Raw genomic sequence first — 26,753 nt, 5'->3', positions numbered from 1 at the left:
TTTTAGTCGGTCCCGGAGGAAGATGCAAACAGTGTCAAATATCTCCATCACAGGGATGCTCGTCATGTATCTGCTTGCTGCCCTCTTTGGTTACCTAACCTTTTATGGTAGGTCACTCTGTCAAAGTCATTCTCTTTGTGCAAATCCTAGTTGGACAGATCATTAACCTGGCAGGTATAATTCTTTTAACTACTCTCAATAAACAGCATGATCTATAGATGCACATACTCAATTAGCATGCTATTTTAGCCTCCTCATTTGACCTAAGAAAATGACTTAAGAAAAATTGAATTAGATTGCCTAAGAGTTTACAATAATTTGTGAATTCCCTCACATTAAAAAAAAAAACTCTCAATCATAATTCCTTTTCTTAAGGGATAAAGGATATTTCAGCTATATGTTGTAAAGCTCTTTTGGTAGAATAACTAATTAACAAACAAATGGCAGAAAAAGTACAAAGTCCTTGAGTTAGAACCTGCTTCTTGTTTACCAGTCAAGTCAGATCTGGAGGCCTGGAGCATTAGACCCATTTTCTGGCTAATTTCATTCTTTTCTATTATAGTGACTGGTTTCTAAGTGAACAGGACACGACAGTATTCTTTTCAATCTGGGGACATACTATCAAAAAACAAAGTGATTCTGGTCACATTAGATTATGCTGAAAATATTTCCTCTGTGGACACAAAAGGAGCAGGATTGTTCTTCTCTTCCCTGAAGAGTGGCCCTAGAGATGAATCTCAGGGAATCAAACATCAATATTAATCAATGTTATCAACTTACACATATTTTAAAAATAAAACTCTCTATAGTTTTGTATTTTTTTCTGCCTGACTCAGTAAATTAAATTGATTGCAAGACAAGTTGGGGAGAAAGAGGCTGGAGAGGGCACCATTTGCTTGTTTTTTTTTTCTTTTTGACTAATATTTGGTTTTTAACCAAGCTCTGGTTTAGATTGGGCATAAACTCTGCTGGTTGTAAATTAATGAAAGTCAGGACAATGTCATTGATAGTATTTTTATCCTCCTTTGATTTCGAGGGAAGGAGTGGGAAAATCAGAGTGCACCTGATTCTATAAGCATTTCTTTATCATGTGTGCCTGGAATCCTGAATGAACTGTGTTTTCCAGGAGGGCAGCACCTTAATCTTAGGGCATTACTTCATCTTTGCATTGTTACTTAGTCTCAGTTCAGTTTAGTTGCTCAGTGGTATCTACTCTTCGTGACCCCATGGACTGCAGCACACCAGGCTTCCCTGTCTATCACCAACTCCCAGAGCTTGCTCAAATTCATGTCCATTGAGTTGGTGATGCCATCCAGCCACCTCATCCTCTGTCATCCCCTTCTCTTCCTGCCTTCATTCATTCCCAGCATCAGGGTCTTTTCCAATGAGTCAGTTCTTTGCATCAAGTGGCCAAAGTATTGGAGTTTCAGCTTCAGCATCAGTCTTTCCAATGACTATTCAGGACTGATTTCCATTAGGATGGACTGGTTTGATTTCCTTGCAGTTACTTAGTCTACTGAGTCTCAACTCAGTGAGACAAACATTAACTTGACAAAGTCTATGTCTACCAGAGTCATGATGGGGTCATAACTGTTGAGCTTGAAAAAGTGTTAGAGATCATTTGTCCTAGGGTTTCCATACTGGGTTTGGAGAAGCTGCGTCAGGCCTCACTAGGTAGGCGGGAGTGGAAGGAGATGGCAAGATGTGAGTAACAGTCTGATAAAGCTTAGTCCTTTCATCCCTTTCAACCAGAGGACCTCAGCCTGTCCTGTTTTGCGATGCTTCTGTAAAGCAAAGTTATCACAATGTCAATGACCCAGAGAAGAGCCTTAACAATTTTATGTTAAATCTACAACTTTACAAGCTTCAGGACCCTTTGTTTATTTGAACAAAGATCACACAAGGTGGCTCAGCAGTAAAGAATTCGCCTGCAGTGCTGGAGACGCAGCAGAGGCAGGTTCGATCCCTGGGTTGGGAAGATCCCCTGAAGAAGGGCATGGGAACTCACTCCAGTATTCTTGCCTGGAGAATCCCAAGGACAGAGGAGCCTGGTGGGCTACAGTCCATAGGAACACAGAGTTGGACACGACTGAAGTGACTTAGTACACACACACAACTAATAAGGTGAGACAGGATAAAAGCAGAGGTGTCTGGATTCTCAGATCTGGCTTCTTCCTACTCTATTGTGTTCTTCCTATAAAATGTTGTTATAGGTGAGCAGTGCCGATCTGACTACACCAGTGGACTCATTCTCCACTTCCTCTTTGCAGGAGAAGTTGAAGATGAATTGCTTCATGTTTACAGCAAAGTGTACACATTTGACACCCCTCTCCTCATGGTGCGCCTGGCTGTCCTTGTGGCAGTAACACTAACTGTGCCCATAGTGCTATTCCCTGTAAGTACCTGGGTTTGGTAAAAGAATCCTGCTTGGCCATATAGATTAGTACATATGCTCTGACTTGATGTGGATTCAATTAAAATGCAATTCCTGAGAACATTATATTTTATATAGCCTTTTGAACCTACTGACTATGTACTATGTAGATACAGCAAGTATTTTTAGTTTTTATTATTTATTTGCTTATTAAAAGTTAAAAAAAAATTGGCCAAGCCACCCAGCTTGGCAGATTTTAGTTCACTGACCAGGAATCAAGCCCATATCCCTGGCAGTGAAAGCACAGAGACCCAATCATTGGACTGCCAGGGAATTCCATAGAGCAAATATTTTTAAATGCTAAGCTGAAACTCCAATACTTTGTCCACCTCCTGCGAAGAGTTGACTCATTGGAAAAGACTCTGATGCTGGGAGGGGTTGGGGGCAGGAGGAGAAGGGGACAACAGAGGATGAGATGGCTGGATGGCATCACCGACTCGATGAACGTGAGTTTGGGTGAACTCTGGGAGTTGGTGATGGACAGGGAGGCCTGGCATGCTGCAATTCATGGGGTCGCAAAGAGTTGGACACAACTGAGGGACTGAACTGAACTGAACTGAAGTACTTTTCAAATGTAGGGAAAAAAATCACTAAATTTATTTCTATGTATTTATTTGTTTTATGGTTTTATTGAGATTGCAATTTATTTTTAAACTAAAATTTAAAAAAGCAGATCTTGAGCTTCTCTTATAGATTAGTAGAAATGAGTAGTAATCCATACAACTTTTGAAGTTTGAAAGCCAAAACCACATTCACTTTCAGATTATATTGCATTTTTACCACAGTTCTGTAGATATTTCATTTTTTTGCCTCCTAGTGCTATTATGCTACCTTAACATTCAAAAGTGACCCTATTTAATCTGATTCTTAAAGGTGAATGAGAAGGAGATTCATGTTAAGTAAATGACACACTACAACCAAATTTCCTTTAAAAAAGTAGTCATATTATCCATCATATATCTCTTTAATGCTTCTAAAGCTGATACATACCCTCTTGCTGGACTGATATTGGGACAGTCCCTTCATGGCATTTACCATTGGGGTCAGTTGTTACAGGATCATAGAGCAGGGCTGGTTGTGGAGCCTTGAATTACAAGCTAAAACCACTACCTATGGAGAAACACAAGTCTGCACCTTCCTGTCAACTCTCCCTCCTTTCATAAACACCGAATTTACCATTTATTTTAGGGGGGAAGTTAGCAGCACAGTAGTCAGCACTGTCCTGTACAGAATGTTCCATACAGGGCCAAACAGATGAGGGCTAGTCATATAATGATACTGCGGTCACTTTAAATGCAGCTTGTGCACTGAAATATTTGTTGGCACATTCCTTTTTCATGAGTGCATGAAATCAGATCTTTATTACAACGGCAGCTAAGAGTTTACTTTTAAATAATGTCTTGTCTCTCATTTATCTGAAAGTATTTCAAATGTCATGCACACAGCTTTAGCCTAAAATCAGCCCCATTGTAGGTATAAGGGAGAAGACAGCTGTACATAGAAGCTGTACCATAGGGTAAAAATTTCAAGCAAACAGCATCGCCAAGAAAAGAATATCTGGAGCGCTTCTTTTTGTGATTAAATTACTGATTAAATTTTTTCACACAGTGGGCACTCATATCATTGTTGAATCAAAGCATTTTATAAAAGAAATCTGTTACATGCCTCTGCATTATTTTTTATTCATAAGCCCTAAATGTGGTGCTTTCAAGCCGATGTCTCAGGAGATTAATGGACTTGGTTGGGTTACCCAGCTAGCTGGTAACAGTTGAGCTAATACATTACTCACAGATGACACTGATGGCTGCAGTCATAATCATGGAAAGTAGAAGTTAGCCTTTCATTTGGTGATGATCATTTCGCTTTGACATTAACAATCCAGATTGACCATAGAAATTCTTCCCCTGTATAACAGATAAGGCGTTGGCACAAATCTGTCCATCAAGAATGGCAACACATTTCCCATTAGATGTATCTCCCATTGTGGTCTGGAAGCATTTCCCATCCAATACCCATTAAAACCAAAAGTGATCATTAGAACCAAATTTCAGAAAGCATAACTAACTGCTATCCTTCAATATGTATTTTTATTCAACATTAGCAGTTGTGAAACATTTTGTTTGTAAATCTGCCTCACCCTTACAGTGTTACATTGAGATGGTCTATATAATTGTCCACATTTTCCCCTAGAGGTTAGGGGTATGTACAGTGAATGGCATAGGATGAGCTCAACCATGTTTGCTAAGGAAGACCATCTCCAAATGAAGCTTGCCTTTTCTTAAGTTGTATGAACTGTCTTTTCTAGCAAAAAAGACATAGACTCTTCCCTTGCCAACATCTGCCATGAACTACAGTTTGAGTGAGGATCTTGGCTACCTGAACTAAGCCTCCATGTTTTGATGGATGACATAAAAGCAAGTTTGGCCTCCTTGCCCCAGTCAAATACATTCAGGCTGCATTTTAGTCACTTCTCTCCCAAAATGATAGAAATTGGTTGTGCTGCATTTCTTTGTTTCTTCCAATTTCGAACCAAAATTTTCTACTGAGTCAAATAGCTGAGTCAAATAGCATGGTTCTCCTGATGAGTTTCTTTGAATTAAGAAACTCTTGACCAATATGTTTATTTACTTTGTTTTGACATCCCCACACATAAATAATACAACAAGCAAAACCTAAAATGGATTAGGTTTAATCTGGATTAAAATCTACCAGTTTTAGGTATTTTTGGTATTCTCCATTTTTCAACAAATATGTTGATCATTTTTCTTAGGAGCCCAAGAAGAGATAACAAGGGTTTTGTTGTCAGTTGTGGTTGGGTTTTCCTTTTGTCTCTCCATTTATTATCTTTCTTTTTTCCAGATAGCATTTTCCTTCTTAGGAAAGCCACAAAGTGTTTATTGAACAAATAAAGAGAATTAAGGTTATTTTTCTACAAGCTGCTCAACTTTTTTCCTTTCTTAGCTGGAGAAGGTGATATGGGGCTGGGTTGTCTATTATGGAATTGACATTTTCAACTTGTGCTTCTCTTTATGCATAAAATGCACACGTTTTCATGAAAAACAGAAAAAACACAAAGACTCAAATTCTACTCTCTGCACCTTTTTCTTTTTAAGAAAAAAGAGAGATCATGTCTCGTATCCTCTAGCTACTTCTATTTCATTTTATTTTAGTAAAACCATTCTTTTCACTTATATTGCCTTCAGATTTCCTGTTTTGAAGTGAATATGGATGTAGGCATAGAAATATGGCAGATGTTTCTGTGTCTGGAATAGCACAGTGACCGTCAGTATTTCCTACACTTTTTGTCCTACACAGTCTTGCAAAGTGAAGTGTGGTTTACTTCTAAGCAATAGAATGGATTTTTTTTTTTTTTTTTTTTTTTTAGAGTTGAGAACGAAGTCTCCCGCTTTCCAGTTGGCCGCCACATTTCTGACTTTGCCATTGAGTCCCCATATCAAAACACAGTACCTCCTAATAGGCTCCTGTTCGGAACATTAAATCTGGAAATGTTTTCTCTAGAGCTGAATGGAACTTGTCTGGAATCACTCGGGGGCCTTTCGTCCCCACAGTATCTGACCCACATTTCCAGATTCTTATCAGTTTGTGTCAGTAGAGAAAAGGACACTGAGATAAGTCAGTAACAAGCCAGAGTCACCTCTGCCCTGACAGAGGTAAATAGAGCTGCTGGGGACCTCAAGATTCCAGGCTCACCCCGCAAGGCAGTGTTCTTATGTGGAATGACTGCTGCTGCTGCTGCTAAACCACTTCAGTCGTGTCCGACTCTGTGTGACCTCATAGACGGCAGCCCACCAGGCTCCCCCGTCCCTGGGATTCTCCAGGCAAGAACACTGGAGTGGGTTGCCATTTCCTTCTCCAATGTGGAATGACTAGCAAGTTTCATTCTATTTTTTCCACCATCTACCACCACCAGCAATCTCCCATCTCCCTCTTTGCCCTGTCGCCCATTTTAGGAATGCATGGGCAACTCTATACGCCTTCTGTTCTTTTTAGGATTTTATTTCTTGTTCATTCTGAAGCACAAGCTTTCACCATTTATTTCAACCATTATTCTTGTAAACTTTCTGTACTCTTACATCATTAAGCCAAATTGTAATGTTTCTGAGCGCCATGAGATCTTAGGAAACTGTATTTATTTACATTCAGACACCCAGTACATATAGGCTTGCTAACTTAGCTTAAACAATTAAAGGCATTATTACAACAAAGGACTAAAAAGCACAAACATGTGACCCCCTGCCTGAAAATAACCTGTATTCTACTTGTTTATGCTGTAACTTTATCACTTTCAGACAAATAAATCCTTAAAACCACAGAAAGCTTATTTTAAGTGTGTTAAGTTTGGACAGCATTGAATAAGCACTAATTGTCAGACATAATGTAGAATTATAAACTATTGGGAGAAACAAAGTCAAACCTTTTGTTTTCCTCAGTCTACTTTTCAGAGTTGTGTAATTTTCACTCATCCAATTTTTAAAATCCATTACAAACTCACTCTTAAACTGTTTCCAGAGACTATGCAGATTTGCCATTCTGGAAATGAAACTGCCTTTTAAACCTAAAGAGATGGCTTTAATTTTTTGTGGACTGGCATGAAAAGAATGCTACATTAGACACTGAGGCAATTCAACTCAAAGTTTTTGTTATTTGTATGTGTGCTTCAAAATATATTTTACTTTTCTCTCTTTTCAGTGAATTCCAATCTTCGCACTATTAAGAGACTTCAGAAGCAAAAGTTTAAAGTGAAAATCAATTCCACATTTCTAAAAATAAGAAGTCCTAGCTTAACTGAAGTGCTCATTTATTGCAAAGCCAATAAACTAATTTCACTAAGTCGAAAAGTGTCTTCTCAAAGATTTCAAAGATAAGAATATTTTCAACTTTGTTAAGCTGTACAAACATAAAAGGCTCTCCCTCCCTCTACCCACAAGGATCTTTTCATCCAGTTACATCAGGGTAACTTGAGCCCATGCTACAATTGGAGCCTCCCTGACCCTTTACCTACTTATTTCAGCTGCTGCAATAGGACTGAAATCTCAGAAGAATCCTGAAGGGAGGGGAAAGATTCGTTCTGTTCAATTAATCAACATTTATTGGTGCCTTCTGCATGTGAGACACTAAGATAGAAACTCTGAGGAATGTTAAAATTGTTAGGTCTTGTCCTTTGCCTTTTGTGCATTTATAATCTATACTGGGAGAGGGGGAGGTGATGGGGGGGTGGGGAAGAAAGAAGTAAACACAAAAAGTATCATGTTTCTTAAAATACCAGGTGGTAAAAATGTTAAGGTGTGAATTGAAGAGATGCCAGGTTGATAAAAGTTCTGCTCACAATCATATGCAAATAAATTCAGTGCTTGCCCTTCATACTTAATCTAGGCTGATGAGACATAATTAGAAATCAACAGGGGTTTTTCTGTGTCTCTGAATTATACATCTTATCTGTTCTTTTATCTCTTTCTGACTGAGATTGTTTTCAAGAAAAAAATTCTGAAAACTGAGAAAGTGAGCACAAGATAGATTGCCAAGGAAAAGTGATTCCCTCCCAAACATCAAAAATCAGCATCAAACTTACACAACAATATGAATGCACCTAATACCACTGAACTAGAGTCTTTAAAATGGTTAAGATGATACGTTTTATGTTATCTGTACTTTACCACAATTTTTTACATTTTTGGAAAAAATATCAGCATCAAGATCTTTTCTGGGGGTAAAGAAAAACAAAGAAAATGCTTTAGAGGGATGAGAATATTTGAAAAAGTAGATGAAAACAAAGCATAGACCCCAAGGTGATAGTGGGAGTGGGAGGGGAAATACATTAGGTGTTTGGGATTAATATATATACACTACTGTATATAAAATAGATAATTAGCAAGGACCTACTGTGTAGCAGAGGAAACTGCAGTCAATATCTTGTAATAATCTATAATGGAAAAGAATCTGAAAGAATATATATAGTCATACATAAATATATATAATTATATGTATAATTGAATATGTATAATATATGTATAAATATATGCAATATACATGTACTCGTATAAATATGTGAAATATATATGTATAATTGATTCAGTTTGTGTGTACTTGAAACTAACGTAACATTGCAACTGAACTTTCAATAAAAAAACAACACAAAGCACTGACCTTGCCTTTGAACTTTCCTGTTGCAGATTCGCACATCAGTGACCACACTGTTATTTCCTAAAAGACCATTCAGCTGGATAAGGCATTTCCTGATTGCAGCCATAATTATTGCTCTTAATAATGTTTTGGTCATCCTTGTACCAACTATAAAATACATCTTTGGATTCATAGGTAAGTTTCCAAAAGGCTTTTGTTTAGTCAACTCGAGCTGTCCTTAAATGGAGAGCAGGAACCAGTGATGGGAGGTCAAGGATCTCAGTCCATCTCAGGCTCCTAGAATTCCTGGTAGCCCAGCTGGGCTCTGGTTGGTCACCATCCCTTCCTCCCAGGTGACACTGGACTTGATGGACAGGACCAGAAAACGTTGGTGCTAAAACCTACCTTATAGGTCATCTAATCTAGCTGCCTTTTCTGACAAACAATGCAACTTAGCCCTATAGAAGTCAGATCATATGGTGGAGTGAACCCAGGGTTTGGACTGAGGTCTTAACTCTGCATCAAGAAAAAAAAAAAAGAGGAAAGAAGGTAGATTCTGCTTAAACAGTCTGTGAGTATCAGCTGAGCATTAAAGGATATCTTTGGAGAAAGAGGAGATTGACTTTGTAAACATATTATTTCTCTTAACTGGGTGACCCATTAATATATTTAATTTTCCATTCTGCTGATTTGAGGGTTTACTCACATTTTAAGTACAATATAAAATTTTATAAAGCAATATAAAAACACAGGCGTAAGCAACATGAAAAGGTGGATCAGAAGGGTGTGAGGAGTTCAGCTTCCTTAGTATGTGTTTATATTACTAATTTCCTATAAATCTATAACACTCGGCCTTTTTGTTGTTTATTGTGTATGATGTATATCTACTAGGCAGCTATGATGTTAGGTGCATTCTAATTTTATTTATAAATATATTTTGTTTTGAAAAAACATCCACGGGCTAATGCTTTGGCCATCTGATGCGAAGAGCCAACTCATTGGAAAAGACCCTGATGTTGGGAAAGATTGAGGGCAGGAGAAGAGGATGAGATGGTTGGATGGCATCATTAATTCAATGGACATGAGTTTGAGTAAACTCCGGGAGATAGTGAAGGACAGGGAAGCCTGGCATGCTGCAGTCCCTGGGGTCACAAAGAGTTGGACGTGACTAAGTGACTGAACAATAAACCGTGAGCTTATAGTGCTTTTTGTGCTTTGCTAAGGGTAGTTTAAGACTTGGTTTCTTTTGAGTGTATGCCCTTGCATCTCTGCCTGTTGAGTAAGACTGACTTGTCCCATGTCTCCCCTCAGGGGCTTCTTCTGCCACTATGCTGATCTTCATCCTTCCAGCAGTTTTCTATCTTAAACTTGTCAAGAAAGAACCTCTTAGGTCACCCCAAAAGGTTGGGGTAAGTAAGGTTTACAATTTCTCCCTTTAAGTTTCCACTACTTAGAGTAAACCAGGAAATGCATGCACATGTTCCAAAAACTGAATCGATGCACAACAACCGAAAATCAAAGAGGGCTGGAACTCTCTGGTGGAAAAGAAGGAGGTGTAGATTTCTAGCACTGAGATGATTCTGGGATTTCTTCTCTTCACATATTAAACAGCTTGTGCTAAATCCTTCCTACCTGTCAAATGCTAATGGAGTTTGCCCACAGGCATACATTTATAACAGTTTCTACCACCAAGCTATTGTTGCACTATCTACAGAAAAACATGCAGGAAGGAATTAGGCTCCTTAGCAGCGTTATGAAAAAAATATAAACATTTTGGTCACAGTCATTAGGTTTGTGAGGCCAAAAAATGTTGCTTTTGTTTTCCCTTCCTCATTACCTTGTTGTCCCCTGTGGACTGAGAACAGAACCATCTGTTGTCCAGTTAGTCTCTTTCCATATAATTTATAGTCCTATTAACCTGGGGAGTATATATTTTTTCCCACAATAGTACTACAAAAAATGTATACTAGAAATAATTGTTCTTCAATATTAAATATTATCTAAGACTGCTTAATGTCAAGGCTATGGTTTTTCCTGTGGTCATGTATGGATGTGAGAGTTGGACTGTGAAGAAGGCTGAGTGCCGAACAATTGATGCTTTTGAACTGTGGTGTTGGAGAAGACTCTTGAGGGTCCCTTGGACTGCAAGGAGATCCAACCAGTCCATTCTAAAGGAGATCAGCCCTGGGTGTTCTTTGGAAGGAATGATGCTAAAGCTGAAACTCCAGTAGTTTGGCCATCTCATGCGAAGAGTTGACTCATTGGAAAAGACTCTGATGCTGGGAGGGATTGGGGGCAGGAGGAGAAAAGGGGACGACAGAGGATGAGATGGCTGGATGGCATCACTGACTCGATGGACATGAGTCTGAGTGAACTCCAGGAGATGGTGATGGACAGGGAGGCCTGGCGTGCTGCGATTCATGGGGTTGCAAAGAGTCGGACACGACTGAGCGACTGAGCTGAACTGAAGACTGCTTAATAAAGTCTTGTATTAAGGCTTGAAAAGTGCCTCTGACTGACTGACCCTGAATTTTGCCTGTGAGTCGTTCTCCTCTCAGAATGGTTTGGGGACTTTAGGAAAGGTTGGTATCAAAAGCTCCTCCCATCATCTTGCCCCCAGATTTCCACTCTATGTAGTCCATTCTGTTTCAACTTTTATAGCACTGGGACCTTGGTAAATCACTTTTTCAGTTTGACCAGATATAAAAGTGAACAGAATTCTATCCCAAATCCTTCTTAGTGAAAAAAGATTTCAATCGCTGTTTCTTTTTATGTAGAATTAGGAAGTCTATCTATGTGGTAGTCTATAAGGCCCCTTTTAGTGCTAAAATTGTGAAATTTTTGTATGTTTATGTAATTACAGGTATATTACAAGTATAGGCATATACGTTTATGTTCAGTTCAGTTCAGTCTCTCAGTCGTGTCCGACTCTTTGCGACCCCATGAGCTGCAGCATGCTGAGCCTCCCTGTCCAACACCAACTCCCAGAGCCTACCCAAACTCATGTCCATTGAGTCGTTATGCCATCCAACCATCTCATCCTCTGTTGTCCCCTTCTCCTACCTTCAGTCTTTCCCAGCATCAGGGTCTTTTCAAATGAGTCAGCTCTTCGCATCAGGTGGCCAAAGTATTGGAGTTTCGGCTTCAACATCAGACCCCTCAATGAACACCCAGGTCAGATCTCCTTTAGGATGGACTGGTTGGATCTCATTGCAGTCCAAGGGACTCTCAAGAGTCTTCTCCAACACCACAGTTCAAAAGCATCAATTCTTCTATGCTCAGCCCTCTGTATAGTCCAACTCTCACATCCATACATGACTACTGGAAAAACTAGTATATGTATATGAAATTACATATTAATACACACATATATGGGCTTCCCTGGTAGCTCAGAGGTTAAAGCGTCTGCCTACAATGTGAGAGACCAGGGTTCGATCCCTGAGTTGGGAAGATCCCCTGGGGAAGGAAATGGCAACCCACTCCAGTACTCTTGCCTGAGAAATCCCATGGACAGAGGAGCCTGGTAGGCTACAGTCCATGGGGTTACAAAGAGTCGGACACGACTGAGCGACTTCACTTCCCTTCACACACATATATATCTTGAGGATTTTTTTTTTTCAAGAAATATGCAATGTACATTATATTGTGTGCATGCTCAGGCCTCTTCAGTCATGTCTGACTCTGTGACCCCATGGACTGTAGCCTGCCACACACCTCTGTCCTCTGGAGATTCTCTAGGCAAGAACACTGCAGTGGGTTGCCATGCCCTCCTCCAGGGGATCGCCTCGACCCAGGGATCAGACCTGCATTTCATATTATGTCTCCTGCATTGGCAGGGGTTCTTTACCCCTAGTGCCACTAGGCTTTGCTTTTGTTTGCTTTTAAAAAAATGTAATCATATCATGCATGCTACTCTTTTATAACCTGCCCCTTTTCACCTAAAAGATTGTGAGCACACCGTAAGTCATTTAATCTTTTTCTATTACTTGGTTTGTAAGGATTACAGGTTATTCCATTATTTTATGTACCAAATCAATCAACCATTTTTCTATATTGAACATTTGGGTTAAATCTCTCTACTATTGTATTCTTACCCTCTTTCCCGAGGTAGGGTTCTAAATTGATTAACTGCTAGGCATGAGCAGCTATAAGAATAATACAATTCAATATGCAAATCAAATGGCTGTCTTAAGTAAACAACTTATAAAAGCAAACTACTAAGGAAGTATAATTTCTGTGTTCCCTAACAAGTTCTTTCTGACTTACAGGCTTTAATTTTCTTCGTGGTTGGCATCATCTTCATGATGGGAAGCATGGCACTCATTATAATTGACTGGATTTACAATCCCCCATATTCCAAGCATCACTAACCGAAGGAAAAATACTATCTTTTCCTGTTGGAGATGGTTACCAATTATGCTCCCAAAGACATTTTAGTTATCTTGTTTGGAATGTTATTCATAGGAAGTAACAGGAAGATTCCAAAGATGTTTACCAGCAATATTACCAAGCACCTACAGAAGAGAAAATCATCATTTTTGTCACAAATGGCTGTTTATATGTTTAAAATCTGTGGCGCACATTTCCACCCAGGTTTTACTAGAGCAGTGTGTGATGATATATTTTTGCTTCTGCATATGCAGAATAAAGGTAGCTGCATGTAACGATTATCAGATAATACCCTTTTCCCTCTCCCCCCAAAAGTACCAAATTTCTGTATTCTCAGAACATCAAGCAAAAATGCTCTGATGGCAAAGCTATCGCCATTTAATGCCTTCCCTCAATCTTGCATCCAATACTCCAGGTCTATTTAATGATAGAGGCAAAAGACATGTATTATGAACTGTCTCTACAAGTCACATGAGTGATCAGACACCAGGCTGGAGCATTTTATGCTCAACACTAACAGAAAATTTTGCCCATCCCACTTGTGACATTAAATTAGTGACTTCTTCATTCAATCATTCTTCTGTAAATATTAAAACATCCTATGAAACATAGAGAGGGGCTTTATTGAAATTATAGAGCACCAGCAAAACAATGCTTATTGCTATACTGAATGTTCTGGAAGCATTTGTTTATTAATGTTATTCGCAGTCCTCTTGTCATACTTTTGTCATTGAACAATGCCCTCCCTCTCGTCTTCCATTTTCATTCAGAAGTTTTAGAATACCACTATTCATGTGGAGCTACACTACCCAGTATTGTTTAATACATTTTTATTTGATAAACATTCAGTGCAGGAAACTGTGATTGCTTTATGTTTATGTATATAATCTTATTCTGTAGTTATCAGAATTTTAATGTATGGTACATTTGATTTTTATTTTTTACACGTGTAGTTTTCTCTTCACAGTCAAACATTTATGTTATTGGGGGTGGGGGTAGGGAATTGAGTTGATAGGCTCAAAAATCCACGTTTGTATTTGTCTATTGGGCATATTTTAAATTTGAAACCTGAGTGATATATTTAATAGTTTGGTAATGCTCTTCTTCAGTGTTTACAATATTACCATAATCATCTACAAGAAAACGAGTTCCCTATTTGCAAATAATTATCAATACTAAGGTAGTTCTTTTAATTTAGCAGGTCTAAAATAGGATTTAGTTCATTTTAGCTTGAATAGGTGTTTGCTAACATTGATTTGCCATTCAATACAGTGTTGAGCTATTCTCTGTAAAAACAAAGTGCTAACACTACAAAGAGATGCAAATTACTAGTCTTGCTCACTTTTACAACATAGTTATATGAAATGGATTTAAAAATTAGTACTCATTGCCTAGAATTTCTAGAGTTTGCTCCTTTTTTTTCTCAATCAGTAGCAAGCACATTTGTTGTATATTTTAGTATAGCCTATTATGAAATACAGGTGTTATGTAAGTATGATAATATTAAATTGTATTTCAATAGTTTCTGCTGGAATGTGCCTTACTTAAATATATATTTGTTTTATGTATTATTCTCTAGAGGTATAATGTTGTAAAATGGTGCACTTTGTTAGGGAAATTGAGCATTACTAGAAACTATCATGACTTCTGACTTACTATTATTTACCAAATAGCATTTTAAAGATATATTTCTATTTTCAATTCATCTAAAGAGAGTATCAAAATAGAAAATGGAAAAAAGGTGCCTTCTGAGTGTTAAAAATGTTTGATCTGAATGTATTTAAATGTAAATACAATGGATTGATCCAAAAAACTGAAAAGCTATAAAATCTGTATATATTTTGAATGCTTTAAGTTTGAAATGACTCACTTGAAAGTACCAACATGTAAAATTATATTCAAGAGCAATACTACAGTGCCAAATAATAAAGTATCATTTTTTCTCATGGCCATTTTCAGGATTAGAGTTCATATAGACTGCAGGACAGGCATACATATGGTATATTGTACTGGTTAATTTAGCCCCATTTATAAACAGATGAAAATTTTATTTTCTTATTTCATTTATAAGATGGTTCAATATATTGGGAAGCTTTTTTTTTATTACAGAAAGTGTATGTTGGTATATAATAAATGAATTTTTCAAATGACTATGATGTAATTTTCTTGCTATTGTTGAAGGTATGAAAAATATTATTTATAAGTGAAAACATATTGTGAATCTTAATATTGTCTCTTTTATATTGGTATATGCTCCATTTTTATTGTTACTCTGACATAAAACTAATATTTATCGCTTTCAGAAAATAGTTGCCATCTTATTCTGGCAAAATACACAGCTAATTTGAAATCATGCTTGTTTTGTATCATCCTAGAATGAATGTGGAAGAAATTACTCTCTTAATGGTGAATTAATGAAGAATTCATCTGGGATGGAAAAAGAAGGAATAGAAGAATGATGAAAATCGTTAAAGAAAAATCTGAACTATTTGGGAGAAGGGAAAGTGACATGGGAGTGCTGAAGACTGGGTGGAAGTGAACTTGCAGTGGAACTGACAGGTCAGACATTAAGCGTGTGCTTAGCTTTCTAAGAAACTCCAAGGCATTCTCCAAAGTGGGTCTACCATTTTCATTTTCACCAGGAATATACACAAGTTCTACTTGCTCCACATCCCCGCCAGCAGTTGACATTGTCTTTTGTAGTTTGTTGCCCTTCAAGTAGGTGTGGAAAATTATCTCACCGTGATTTTCATTTCCATTTCCCTGATGACTAGTATGGGAAACTTTTCGTGCATATTTTTCTTTTGTAAAGTGTCTGTTCAAATCCTTTGCTCATTTTAAAAATTAGGTTGCCTTTTTATTATGTATTTGTCAGAATTCTTTATATATTCTGGATACATGTCCTTTGTCAGATTGCAAATGTATTTTCCCAGCCTATGGCATGCTTACACATTTTCCTAAATGTGTTTTGCAATTCCTGTCTTAATGAGGATGAGATTAATTGGAATGGTCAATTAATTGTCATAATTGTTTAGATTTTCAAATTTGGAGAGTACAAGAATTCTTTCTCTTTTTTGTTATTGTATCTTTTTGCCTTGTAGCTAGCTTCATTTAATGTATGCTTATCTAGTTCCCCACGTCCAAGGTAAGAGAAACCCAAGTAAGACGGTAGGTGTTGTGAGAGGGCATCAGAGGGCAAACACACTGAAACCATAATCACAGAAAACTAGTCAATCTCATCACATGGACCACAGCCTTGTCTAATTCAATGAAACTAAGCCATGCTGTGTGGGGCCAAGACATGGTGGAGAGATCTGAGAGAATGTGGTCCACTGGAGAAGGGAATGGCAAACCACTTCAGTATTCTTGCCTTGAGAACCCCATGAATAGTATGAAAAGGTAAAATGATAGGATACTGAAAGGGGAACTCCCCAGGTCGGTAGGTGCCCAATATGCTACTGGAGATCAGTGGAGGAATAACTCCAGAAAGAATGAAGGGATGGAGCCAAAGCAAAAACAACACTCAGTTGTGGATGTGACTGGTGATAGAAGCAAGGTCCGATGCTGAAAGAGCAATATTGCATAGGAACCTGGAATGTCAGGTCCATGAATCAAGGCAAATTAGAAGTGGTCAAACAAGAGATGGTAAGAGTGAATGTCGACATTCTAGGAATCAGCGAACTAAAATGGACTGGAATGGGTGAATTTAACTCAGATGACTATTATATGTACTACTGTGGGCAGGAATCCCTTAGAAGAAATGGAGTAGCCATCATGGTCAACAAAAGATTCTGAAATGCAATACTTGGATGCAATCTCAAAAATGACAGAATGATCTCTGTTCGTTTCCAAGGCAAACCATTCAATATCACAGTAATCCAAGCCGTCATGCAAAGATGGGTTCGATAAAGGACAGAAATGGTATGGACCTATCAGAAGCAGAAGATATTAAGAAGAGGTGGCAAGAATATACAGAAGAACTGTACAAAAAAGATCTTCACGATCCAGATAATCACGATGGTGTGCTCACTCACCTAGAGCCAGACATCCTGGAATGTGAAGTCAAGTGGGCCTTAGAAAGCATCACTACGAACAAAGCTAGTGGAGGTGATGGAATCCCAGTTGAGCTATTTCAAATCCTGAAAGATGATGCTGTGAAAGTGCTGCACTCAATATACCAGCAAATTTGGAAAACTCAGCAGTGGCCACAGGACTGGAAAAAGTCAGTTTTCGTTCCAATCCCAAAGAAAAGCAATGCCAAAGAATGCTCAAACTACCGCACAATTGCACTCATCTCACACACTAGTAAAGTACTGCTCAAAATTCTCCAAGCCAGGCTTTAGCAATACGTGAACCGTGAAGTTCCTGATGTTCAAGTTGGTTTTAGAAAAGGCAGAGGAACCAGAGATCAAATGGCCAGCATCCGCTGGATCATCGAAAAAGCAAGAGAGTTCCAAAAAAAACATCTATTTCTGCTTTATTGACTATGCCAAAGCCTTTGACTGTGTGGATCACAATAAACTGGAGAATTCTGAAAGAGATGGGAATACCAGACCACCTGACCTGCCTCTTGAGAAATCTGTATGCAGGTTAGGAAGCAACAGTTAGAACTGGACATGGAACAACAGACTGGTTCCAAATAGGAAAAGGAGTACATCAAGGCTGTATATTGTCACCCTGCTTGTTTAACTTATATGCAGAGTGCATCATGAGAAGTGCTGGGCTGGAAGAAGCACAAGGTGGAATCAAGATTGCCGGGAGAAATAGCAATAACCTCAGATATGCAGATGACACCACCCCTATGGCAGAAAGTGAAGAGGAACTAAAGAGTCTCTTGATGAAAGTGAAAGAGGAGAGTGAAAAAGTTGGCTTAAAGCTCAACATTCAGAAAATGAAGATCATGGCATCTGGTGCCATCACTTCATGGGAAATAGATGGGGAAACAGTGGAAACTGTGTCAGACTTTATGTTTTTGGGCTCCAAAATCACTGCAGATGGTGACTGCAGCCATGAAATTAAAGGACACTTACTCCTTGGAAGGAAAGTTATGACCAACCTAGATAGCATATTGAAAAGCAGAGACATTACTTTGCCAACAAAGGTCCATCTAGTCAAGGCTATGGTTTTTCCTGTGGTCATGTATGGATGTGAGAGTTGGACTGTGAAGGAAGCTGAGCACTGAAGAATTGATGCTTTTGAGCTGTGGTGTTGGAGAAGACTCTTGAGAGTCCCTTGGACTGCAAGGAGATCCAACCAGTCCATTCTGAAGGAGATCTGGGAAGAAAGCCCTGGGATTTCTTTGGAAGGAATGATGCTAAAGCTGAAACTCCAGTAGTTTGGCCACCTCATGCGAAGAGTTGACTCATTGGAAAAGACTCTGATGCTGGGAGGGATTGGGGGCAGGAGGAGAAGGGGATGACAGTGGATGAGATGGCTGGATGGTATCACTGACTCGATGGACTTGAGTTTGAGTGAACTCCGGGAGTTGGTGATGGACAGGGAGGCCTGGCGTGCTGCGATTCATGGGGTCGCAAAGAGTCAGACACGACTGAGTGACTGAACTGAACTGAATCTAGTTTTGTTTTAAACAGATCTTTGATAAAAATGACTTTTTCTAAGTCACTTTAAATCTTAGTTTGGAGACCTATTACTGCCTATATAGGCCCAGGACATCCGAAATCCTTTTCAGCTACTTGTAGTCAACTTTATTAGATCCCTCAGCCTTTGCTATAGGCACATATAGAGGAAACAAGAGAAATTAGTTTATTTGATTCTCATTTACCAGCTTGGAAATCCTGGCATTTTCTCTTGACTCTGTATTTTCCTTCATGTACAGAAGAAGTTTGCATAGTTTTGCTTCTGTAGCATGCATACTCATGACTGTGTTTTGTCAATAAAAAATGTTGCACAAATTATTAGTTTAATAAAATCAGTTTAGAGCTTTTCTTCACACCAAATACCAAAATGAAATAAAATCATTATGAAAGCCATAACAAGATGAGGAGACATTTAAGGAAAAACTGTTTGATAGCTGCATATGAACATAAGTATTAGTCAGTCAGTTGTGTCCAACTCTTTGTGACGCAACTGTGGACTGTAGCCCACCAGGCTCCTCTGTCCTTGGAATTCTTTAGGCAAGGCTGGTGAGAACAATAGAGTGAATAGCTATGCCCTTCTCTAGGAGATCTTTCAGACCCAGGGATTGAACCCTGGTCTCCTGCATTGCAGGTGGATTCTTTACCATCTGAGCCATCAGGGAAAGTAAAACACACTGGAAAGTAAAACACAATGGCAAAAAGCACAAAGGCAGTCAATGATGATGAGACATAACTATGTAGCAGGAAAATATAATTCTGTCCATTAAGGAATAAACAATTAAAGATAATAGCTACTACAAAACGCAGACCAATATATTCTCAATGTTTGAAGAGATAATACAGATCTATCAAGAATCTAACAGAAGAATGGACAACAGACGTGAAATCACATACAGAAATGAATAGTGAACGTGTATTTACAAATAATTAGATCTCATTATGAATCAACTACAGGCAAGTAAAGACATAACTAAAACAATTGCTTTGTCAGAGTACTAAAATAAAGAAAAGATAACGTTCTGTTTTAATGACTGTGAGGAGTTAATCACTCATTCTGGTGACAGAAATCTTTCTTTTGCTAGCCTTATGTGGAGCTCATTCTGGCCATGCTTATACAGATCCTCATAAATGCTTATAGTAGTCTCCCCAGAGGTGTTCACTCTCTAATCCCTGGCACACGAAAATATGTTGGGAGGTTGAATTTGGCAGATAAAATGGAAGTACAGATCTTAAAATAGGAATATTGTGCTGAATAACCTAGTCACATAAGCCCTTAAAATCAGATAACTTTCTTCAGCTAAAGTCAAAAATATTTAAATCAGAAGAAGGGCTCAACTTGCCATTGTTGAGTTGAAAATGGAGGAGACCACGTGTAAACCGTGTGAAGGAAATGAATTCTTCCAACAACTTAAATAAGACAATAAGATGATTCTTCTCCTAAGCTTCCAAGTAGGAGCCTAGGGCACCAATACCTTGATTTGAGCCTAGAGAGTCTAAGCAGAATACTCTGTTGAGCCAGCCAGACTTGTGACCTAAAGATCTGTGAGATAATAAATGAGTGCCTTTTTAAGCTGCTAAATTTGTGATAGTTTGCTATGACAGCAATATGAAACTATAAAATACAATATTCATGTCTGTTGATTAATTTCTGTTCTCAGGAAATAATCAGAAAAATGAATTGACTATTACATACGCTGTCTTCTTTCAACATATAGTATCTTATAGTTCTGAAATATTCCAAATGTACAAAATTGTGGAATCATTTAATAAATTCTAGTACCTTCATAGGCTGGACTATGATGCAGTCATCAAAAGTATTTTAATAAAAAATATTTTCATTAATAAAATGAAAAACTATGGTATAATATTAAGTGGAAAAAAAGAATAAAAGCTTTCTTATCCCAATTTTATATATTATAAAAGCATGAAATAGAAAAAAAATGAAAATGACCTAATATTAAAAGTAGATATTTGTAAGTAGAAAAATGATTAGCAATTAGTTTTCATCTTCATATGCTTCTCTTATCTTCTAAATTTTCTATGAAGATTATATATTCCTTTTATCATTAGGAAAAAAGTTTTCAGAAATGGAAAAGGCTTTCTGCCAAATTCTATTCTGGAAAATAATTAAACCATGTTGCCTATTTCTATACATTTTTATATTTTAAGCTGAGTCGAAAGGCATAATTAAATGAATGTGCAATTCATAATTAGGGAAGAGTCATTAATGACTGAAGCAGACCCTCAAAGGATGGGACAGACCCTGACCAGAGGTGGGGCTGGAATGAGAAAAGGATGACTTGAAGAAAACAGTGTAGCATAGCCAGGAGACCAAGTTTTGAGTCCTATATCCATGTTCTGGGTAAGTCACTTAATTTTATTGAGCTTTAGTTTCCTCATATTTGTTGGAATAATTTCTGTATAATGTAATTCCTAAGATCATTTAGCTTGTAATCACTGGAAATGTCAGAAGAGTCTTTCTTATAACATAATCATATCTTTAATGTAAAGATTTGGCAGTAGTCACAAATGAGTGCGGGAAGAATTCTCTTTAGTGGGAAAGTTGCAAAGCATACACTGCAACAATGATTTGAGCAGTTTGTCCTGGAAGTGAGCAGATACGTCAGACACTTCTGAGGAAAACTCTGCCTTGCTGCTCAGGTTGAGGAATTTACTGGATAAACATTTACTCAGTGAAGAACATGCCAGATTCCACACTAGGTACAAGAATACAGAATAGTCCTCATCCTCAAGGAGTTTTAAGGACTCTAGAGGAGGGAAAACATGTATACAGATAGTTACAACACAGAATGGAAAATGCTTTAGTATATACCCAGGATTCCCTGTAACCACCAAAGGAAGTGCTCAAGTCAGCCTTGGGAAAGAGGAGTAGTCATGGGTTTCTGGCAACAGTTACCCCATAAATTGCATCCTAAAGAACAGATTGGAGTTATCAGGTAAAGAGATGGAGTGGAATAGCAAGTATTATGCACAAGAACATGATTTATCTTATTGACCTCCCCATTCCCCACATAAACATGTGTGCACATGCCTTCCACAGACCATGTATTAGATTCCTTTTACGCTATAACAAATTGCCACACACTCAGTGACTAAAAATATCTTTTATTATCTTACCACAGCAACAGCAGGAATCAGTAGAAGCCCCAGAAGAATCATACAAATCAAGCAGAGCAAATAAAACAACAAAGATTCTTAAAATTAAACTGTGCCTAGTACTACAGCTACAAAGTAGACCAGGACCGATGTGTCAAATTGAAAGAGAATGACAGCCCGCTACAGTAAAAGATTTAAATAGAATGTCTGACACACAACTGAAGATCATTAGTCATATCAAGAACCAAGAAAAGTACAATTTGATTGAAAAAGATAGTTAACTGATGCTAACACTGAGATGAATCAGATGCTGGGACTATTTGACAAGGATTTTAAAGCATCCATCATAAAAATGCTTTAATGGTCAATTATAAACTCTCTTGAAACCAGAGGAAAACAATGGAACATCTTAACAAAGAAACTGAAGTTCAAAAAAGAATCAACTGCAAATTATAAACTGAAAAATACAATAACAGAAATTCAAAGAAAATTTCATTGATGTTCTCAGTAATAGAATGGAGATGATGAAGGATATAATCGGTGAACTTGAGCAAATAGCAATGGAATTCACCTAATCTGAGGGCTTCCCTGGTGGCTCACACAATAATCTGCTTGCAAATGCAGGAGACCCAGATTCAATCTCTGGGTTTGGAAGATCCCCTGAAGAAAGGAATGGCAACCCACTCCAGTATTCTTGCCTGGAGAATTCCATGGACAGAGGAGTCTGGAGGGTTACAGTCCATGGTGTTGCAAACAATCAGACAGAACTGAGCGACTAACACTTTCACTTTCATTTCACTTTCACCTAATCTGAACAAAAGAAAGGAAGGAAAGAGGCACTAGGGAAAGAAAGAAAGAGAGGAGGGAGGGGAAGAGACGAGAGTGAGAAAGAAAGAGAGAAGGAAATAAGAGAACTGGGCTGTGAACATATGTGACAAAAACAAAAAGTCAACATTTGTATTATCAGAATTCTAGAAGAAAATGAGAAGAAATTGGCTTTTAAAAGTCAACTTAAAGAAATAATGACTAAATATTTCCCAAATTTGGTGAAAGATACAAAGCTACTCTCTAAAGGATAACTAAAAAAAAAAAAAAATCCACAACAAATAATAGTCAAATTTTTTAAAAGTTAAGATGAGGAAAAAGTCTTGAAAGCATCTCAGGAGAAACGAAATGTTATCTACAGAAGAATACCAGTTCAAATATTACAGGATTTCCTACCAAACCTATGGAGATCAGAAAGAAGCAGCACAGCAATTTTCAAGTGCTGAGAGAAAGAACTGTCAACTGCAAATTCTATATTCTTCCCAGAAATGAAGGGAGATAACGGCACTCCCCCTAAAAAGGAAAACTGAATCGTTCCAGATCTAGTCTTAAAAATTGATTAAAGAACATCCTTCAAACAGAAAGCAAATGATAAAAGAACAAACTTGAGTGTATCAGTAAAGAAGAAACAAATGAAAGACCAGAAATATGCATACATACAATAGATGCTTCTTTTCTTCATGAGTTTTGTCAATACCTTTTGTGAGAAACAAAAATTACAATACCATCTGATACTCAAGGTAATATCTTTTTTTAACGGTGAAGGTAACAGAGACCTAAATAGAAGTGTGGTCTTCACAGTTTGCTCAAGATGATTAAATGTTGATACCAGTTGAGTGTGATAAATCATATATGCTACAGTATCCAGAGTAACCACTACAAAAACTGTCCAAACAAACACATTCAAAAACACTATAACTAAACCAAGGTGAATTCCTCAAAAATGTTTAGCACACTGGAAGCCAATAAAAGAGAAATAGAAGACTGAGAACCAGAAAGAACAGCAAGAAAAGAAATAATAAGTGGCAGACTGAAGAAATAACATACCAGTAATTACTTTAAGGTAAATGATCTAAGTACACCAATCAAAAAAAGATTAGAAGAATGAATAAAAATTATGACTCAGTTACATGCCGATTACAAGAAACTTGCTTCACATTCAGTGACATAGGTTGAAAGCAAAAGGATGAAAAAATACACACATGCAAAAAATTAATAATAATAGAAATGTGACTATATCAATATCTGATAGATTTCAGAGGAAAGAAAAATAATAGAGACAAAGCAATGTCCCTTTGTCCCTGTCATGTAAATAACAATAAAAGAATCAATGTGGCTGAAAATACAACAATTCTAAGTGTGCACAAAACAAACAGCAGAGCCTCAAAATCAGTTCAATTCAGTTCGGTCACTCAGTCAGTTGTGTCTGACTCTTTGCAACCCCGTGGACTGTAGCACACCAGGCTTCCCTGTCCATCACCAACTCCTGGAGCTTATTCAAACTCATCTCCATTGAGTTGGTGATGCCTTCCAACCATCTCATCCTCTGTGGCCCCCTTCTTCTCCTGCCTTCAATCTTTCCCAACATCAAGGTCTTTTCCAGTGAGTCAGTTCTTCGCATCAGGTGGCCAAAGTATTGGTGTTTCAGCTTCAGCATCAGTCCTCCCAATGAATATTCAGGACTGATTTCCTTTAGGATTGACTGGCTTGATCTCCTTGCAGTCCAAGGGACTCTCAAGAGTCTTCTCGAATACCACAAAGCCTCAAAAAACATGAAGTGAAAACTGATGGAGCTGAAGGAGAAATATGAATCCACAGTTACACTGGCAGACCTCCACATTCATCTCTCAGGGACTGATAGAACTACTAAACAGAAAATCAGTAAAGATAGTGATCTGAACAACATAGTCAACCAAACGGTTCTAATTGGTACATATGAAATGCTTCATCACCAGCAGCAGAATCAGTTTAGTTCAGTTCAGTTGCTCAGTCTTTGCAACCCAATGAATTGCAGCATGCCAGGCCTCCCTGTCGATCACCAACTCCCGGAGTTCACTCAGACTCACGTCCATCGAGTCAGTGATTTCAAGCACTTATGGAACCCTAACCAGCATAAACCATATCATGGACCATAAAACAAGCCTCAACAAATTTAAGAGGGTTAAAGTCACACAAAGTGTGTTTTCTGACCATAATGGAGTCAATTAAAAGTCAGTAATAGAAAGATATGGAAATTAAACAACACACTTCTATTTACTCCTTGGATCAAAGAAAAAGTATCAAAGAAAAATTTAAATACATAGAACTGACTAAAATTTTTAAAAACAACATATCAAAAGATGTGGGGTGCATCTAATGCAGTGCTGAGAGGAAATTTTGCAGCACTAAATTGTTTACATTAGAAATGAGGAAAGTTCTCAAGTCAATAAGTTAAATTCCTAAGTTAAGAAACATGAGAAAAAAAGAACAAAATAAACCAGAAGAAATCAGAAGGAAGAAAAATAACAAAGGTAAGAGCGTGTATCAGTGAAACAGAAAATAAGAAAACAACAGAGAAAATCGATAAAACAAAAGCTGATTCTTTGGAAAATTGAAAATTGATAAACCTCTACCAAGACTGACAAAATAAAAAGAGAAAATATATAAAGCACTGTGTTTTAGTTTGACAGAAATTTTCCTTTTCTAGTGGTTCATAAAATAATGGTGTATCTTAAAATTTTTTAAACATCTTAACTTTAATAAAATATGTCTTTTGTAAACAACATTGTTAACATTCTTTGATAAAAAGGGCATGGGCTCTATTATTTTTAGAGTTCCTATACATGGTAGTACAAAACAGTCTGATTACTGCCACCATGTACCACTCTAATTCTATGATGGTAGTGGTGGTGATGTGTGTGTGTGTGTGTGTGTGTGTGTCTGTGTCTGTGTGTGTCTGTGTGTGTCTGTGTGTGCTTTGGAGGTAGGATGGAGGGGGCCAGACCAGCTGAAGAAAGGTTACAGAAGGTAACCATATGAAACATGAACTCACTGCAATATGAATTTTTTCCAAATCAGACTTATTTTGATCTAACTCGTTAGTTAGTAGACCCATAAGAAGAAAATATTATAAAAGGAAATAATTGAGGGCCCAGGAATGAAGGGGTAATAGTGAAAAGATCTCCACACTGCACTTGGCCTTCCTGGTCTTTGTAAATTCTCAATCCTGGCTCACACAGTATATAGCTCCAACCACAAGATTCCTAGACAATAATCTTTACTCTTAGTTTGACATTAAGTGAAACTGTCACTAAGCTGGAGTATTTCCACCAGCCCTGGGGGTGCAGGGAGAAAGCCAGAACCCCAATTCTTTGCTGTTTATAGCTCAGCTTCCCTGCCACAGGATTGTGGCCAATTTAATCAGGGTTATTTGTGAATAAGCTACATGAGACTGATTCTTCTATGATCTTGTTCCTGGTACCATCAACTCAAAGGAAAACTTGATTTCTCTCCATTAAATGATGGGCTTATTTTTTCCATTATTGCCAGTTTTTTACCTTAAAACTTTAAATCACCAAGTTTCACTCTGTGAGTAAAAGATTGTCTAAACCTGGTCTACAGACCAAATCTCTGTCCTCAGATGAATAATCAGAATTTCTTTCAGCCTATACTAACTCAGCAACTTAGAGAGGATTAAAAATAGTTGCCATTTTGGATCTCTCTCTTTTCCTAAAGGTACAAATCTTGGCCAGGATGGGTTGCTGAATGGATATAGCTGCTGTTTAAATGACAGTAGTCTATATCTTGCTGTGCAAGAAAATGAAAAGAAGATAGACTATTTCATCAAATAATTATTTACTTATGAAGGATGCTCGACACATAGGTCATTTTCTATTTAATAATGTTATGAAATGAAGTATTATTTAGTAGAGCTTTATGTAATTATTTTCACTACTTGTTTAGAATAAGAGTTAACTAAATTATATTGGTTTATTTCCAACTCCAACTCCAACTCTGCTGATGGGAGAGTAGAAAAATTGAGAAGTGAGGCTTCGGAGGTTTGAGTGGTAGCTACCAGCCCTTGCTGGGGGATCCTGGGAAAGACCCCCCTGCCCCGGCAACAAAGCCCTTCATCTGGTGGACTGATTAAACCAAATGATCTGAACCAGAGACCCACTCAGTGTACGAAGGAGACTTCAGCTAAAGGAAAACTTAGAGGAAAATTTACTAAGTAAAAGTCTCAAAATTGCTGAATTCCCATGATACTTTGA

At 37.8% G+C, this 26,753-nt stretch overlaps 1 protein-coding gene across 3 annotated transcripts in view; it reads left to right on the top strand.

Annotated features, from left to right (window-relative positions):
• The window catches only part of LOC120857927 (sodium-coupled neutral amino acid transporter 4), a 48,999-nt gene extending 33,314 nt beyond the window's left edge, over positions 1 to 15,685 (top strand). For 2 of the 3 annotated variants that reach the window (XM_040233823.1, XM_040233825.1), the window contains 5 exons: positions 7 to 107; positions 2,271 to 2,395; positions 8,626 to 8,770; positions 9,887 to 9,984; positions 12,844 to 15,266. In XM_040233823.1, the coding sequence (XP_040089757.1) occupies positions 7 to 107; positions 2,271 to 2,395; positions 8,626 to 8,770; positions 9,887 to 9,984; positions 12,844 to 12,945 (571 nt within the window). In that variant the 3' untranslated portion in view covers positions 12,946 to 15,266. Of the gene's footprint in view, positions 1 to 6; positions 108 to 2,270; positions 2,396 to 8,625; positions 8,771 to 9,886; positions 9,985 to 12,843; positions 15,267 to 15,339 lie in introns of those variants that run through there. The other variant, XM_040233824.1, reaches the window with a different exon arrangement.
• Positions 15,686 to 26,753: the final 11,068 nt, after the last annotated feature.

This window comes from Oryx dammah, unplaced genomic scaffold (genome assembly GCF_014754425.2).
Source record: "Oryx dammah isolate SB20612 unplaced genomic scaffold, SCBI_Odam_1.1 HiC_scaffold_29, whole genome shotgun sequence".
NCBI lineage: Eukaryota > Metazoa > Chordata > Mammalia > Artiodactyla > Bovidae > Oryx > Oryx dammah.
Note: the sequence above shows the minus strand (reverse complement) of the source record. Positions and strands in the feature narration are given on the sequence as shown.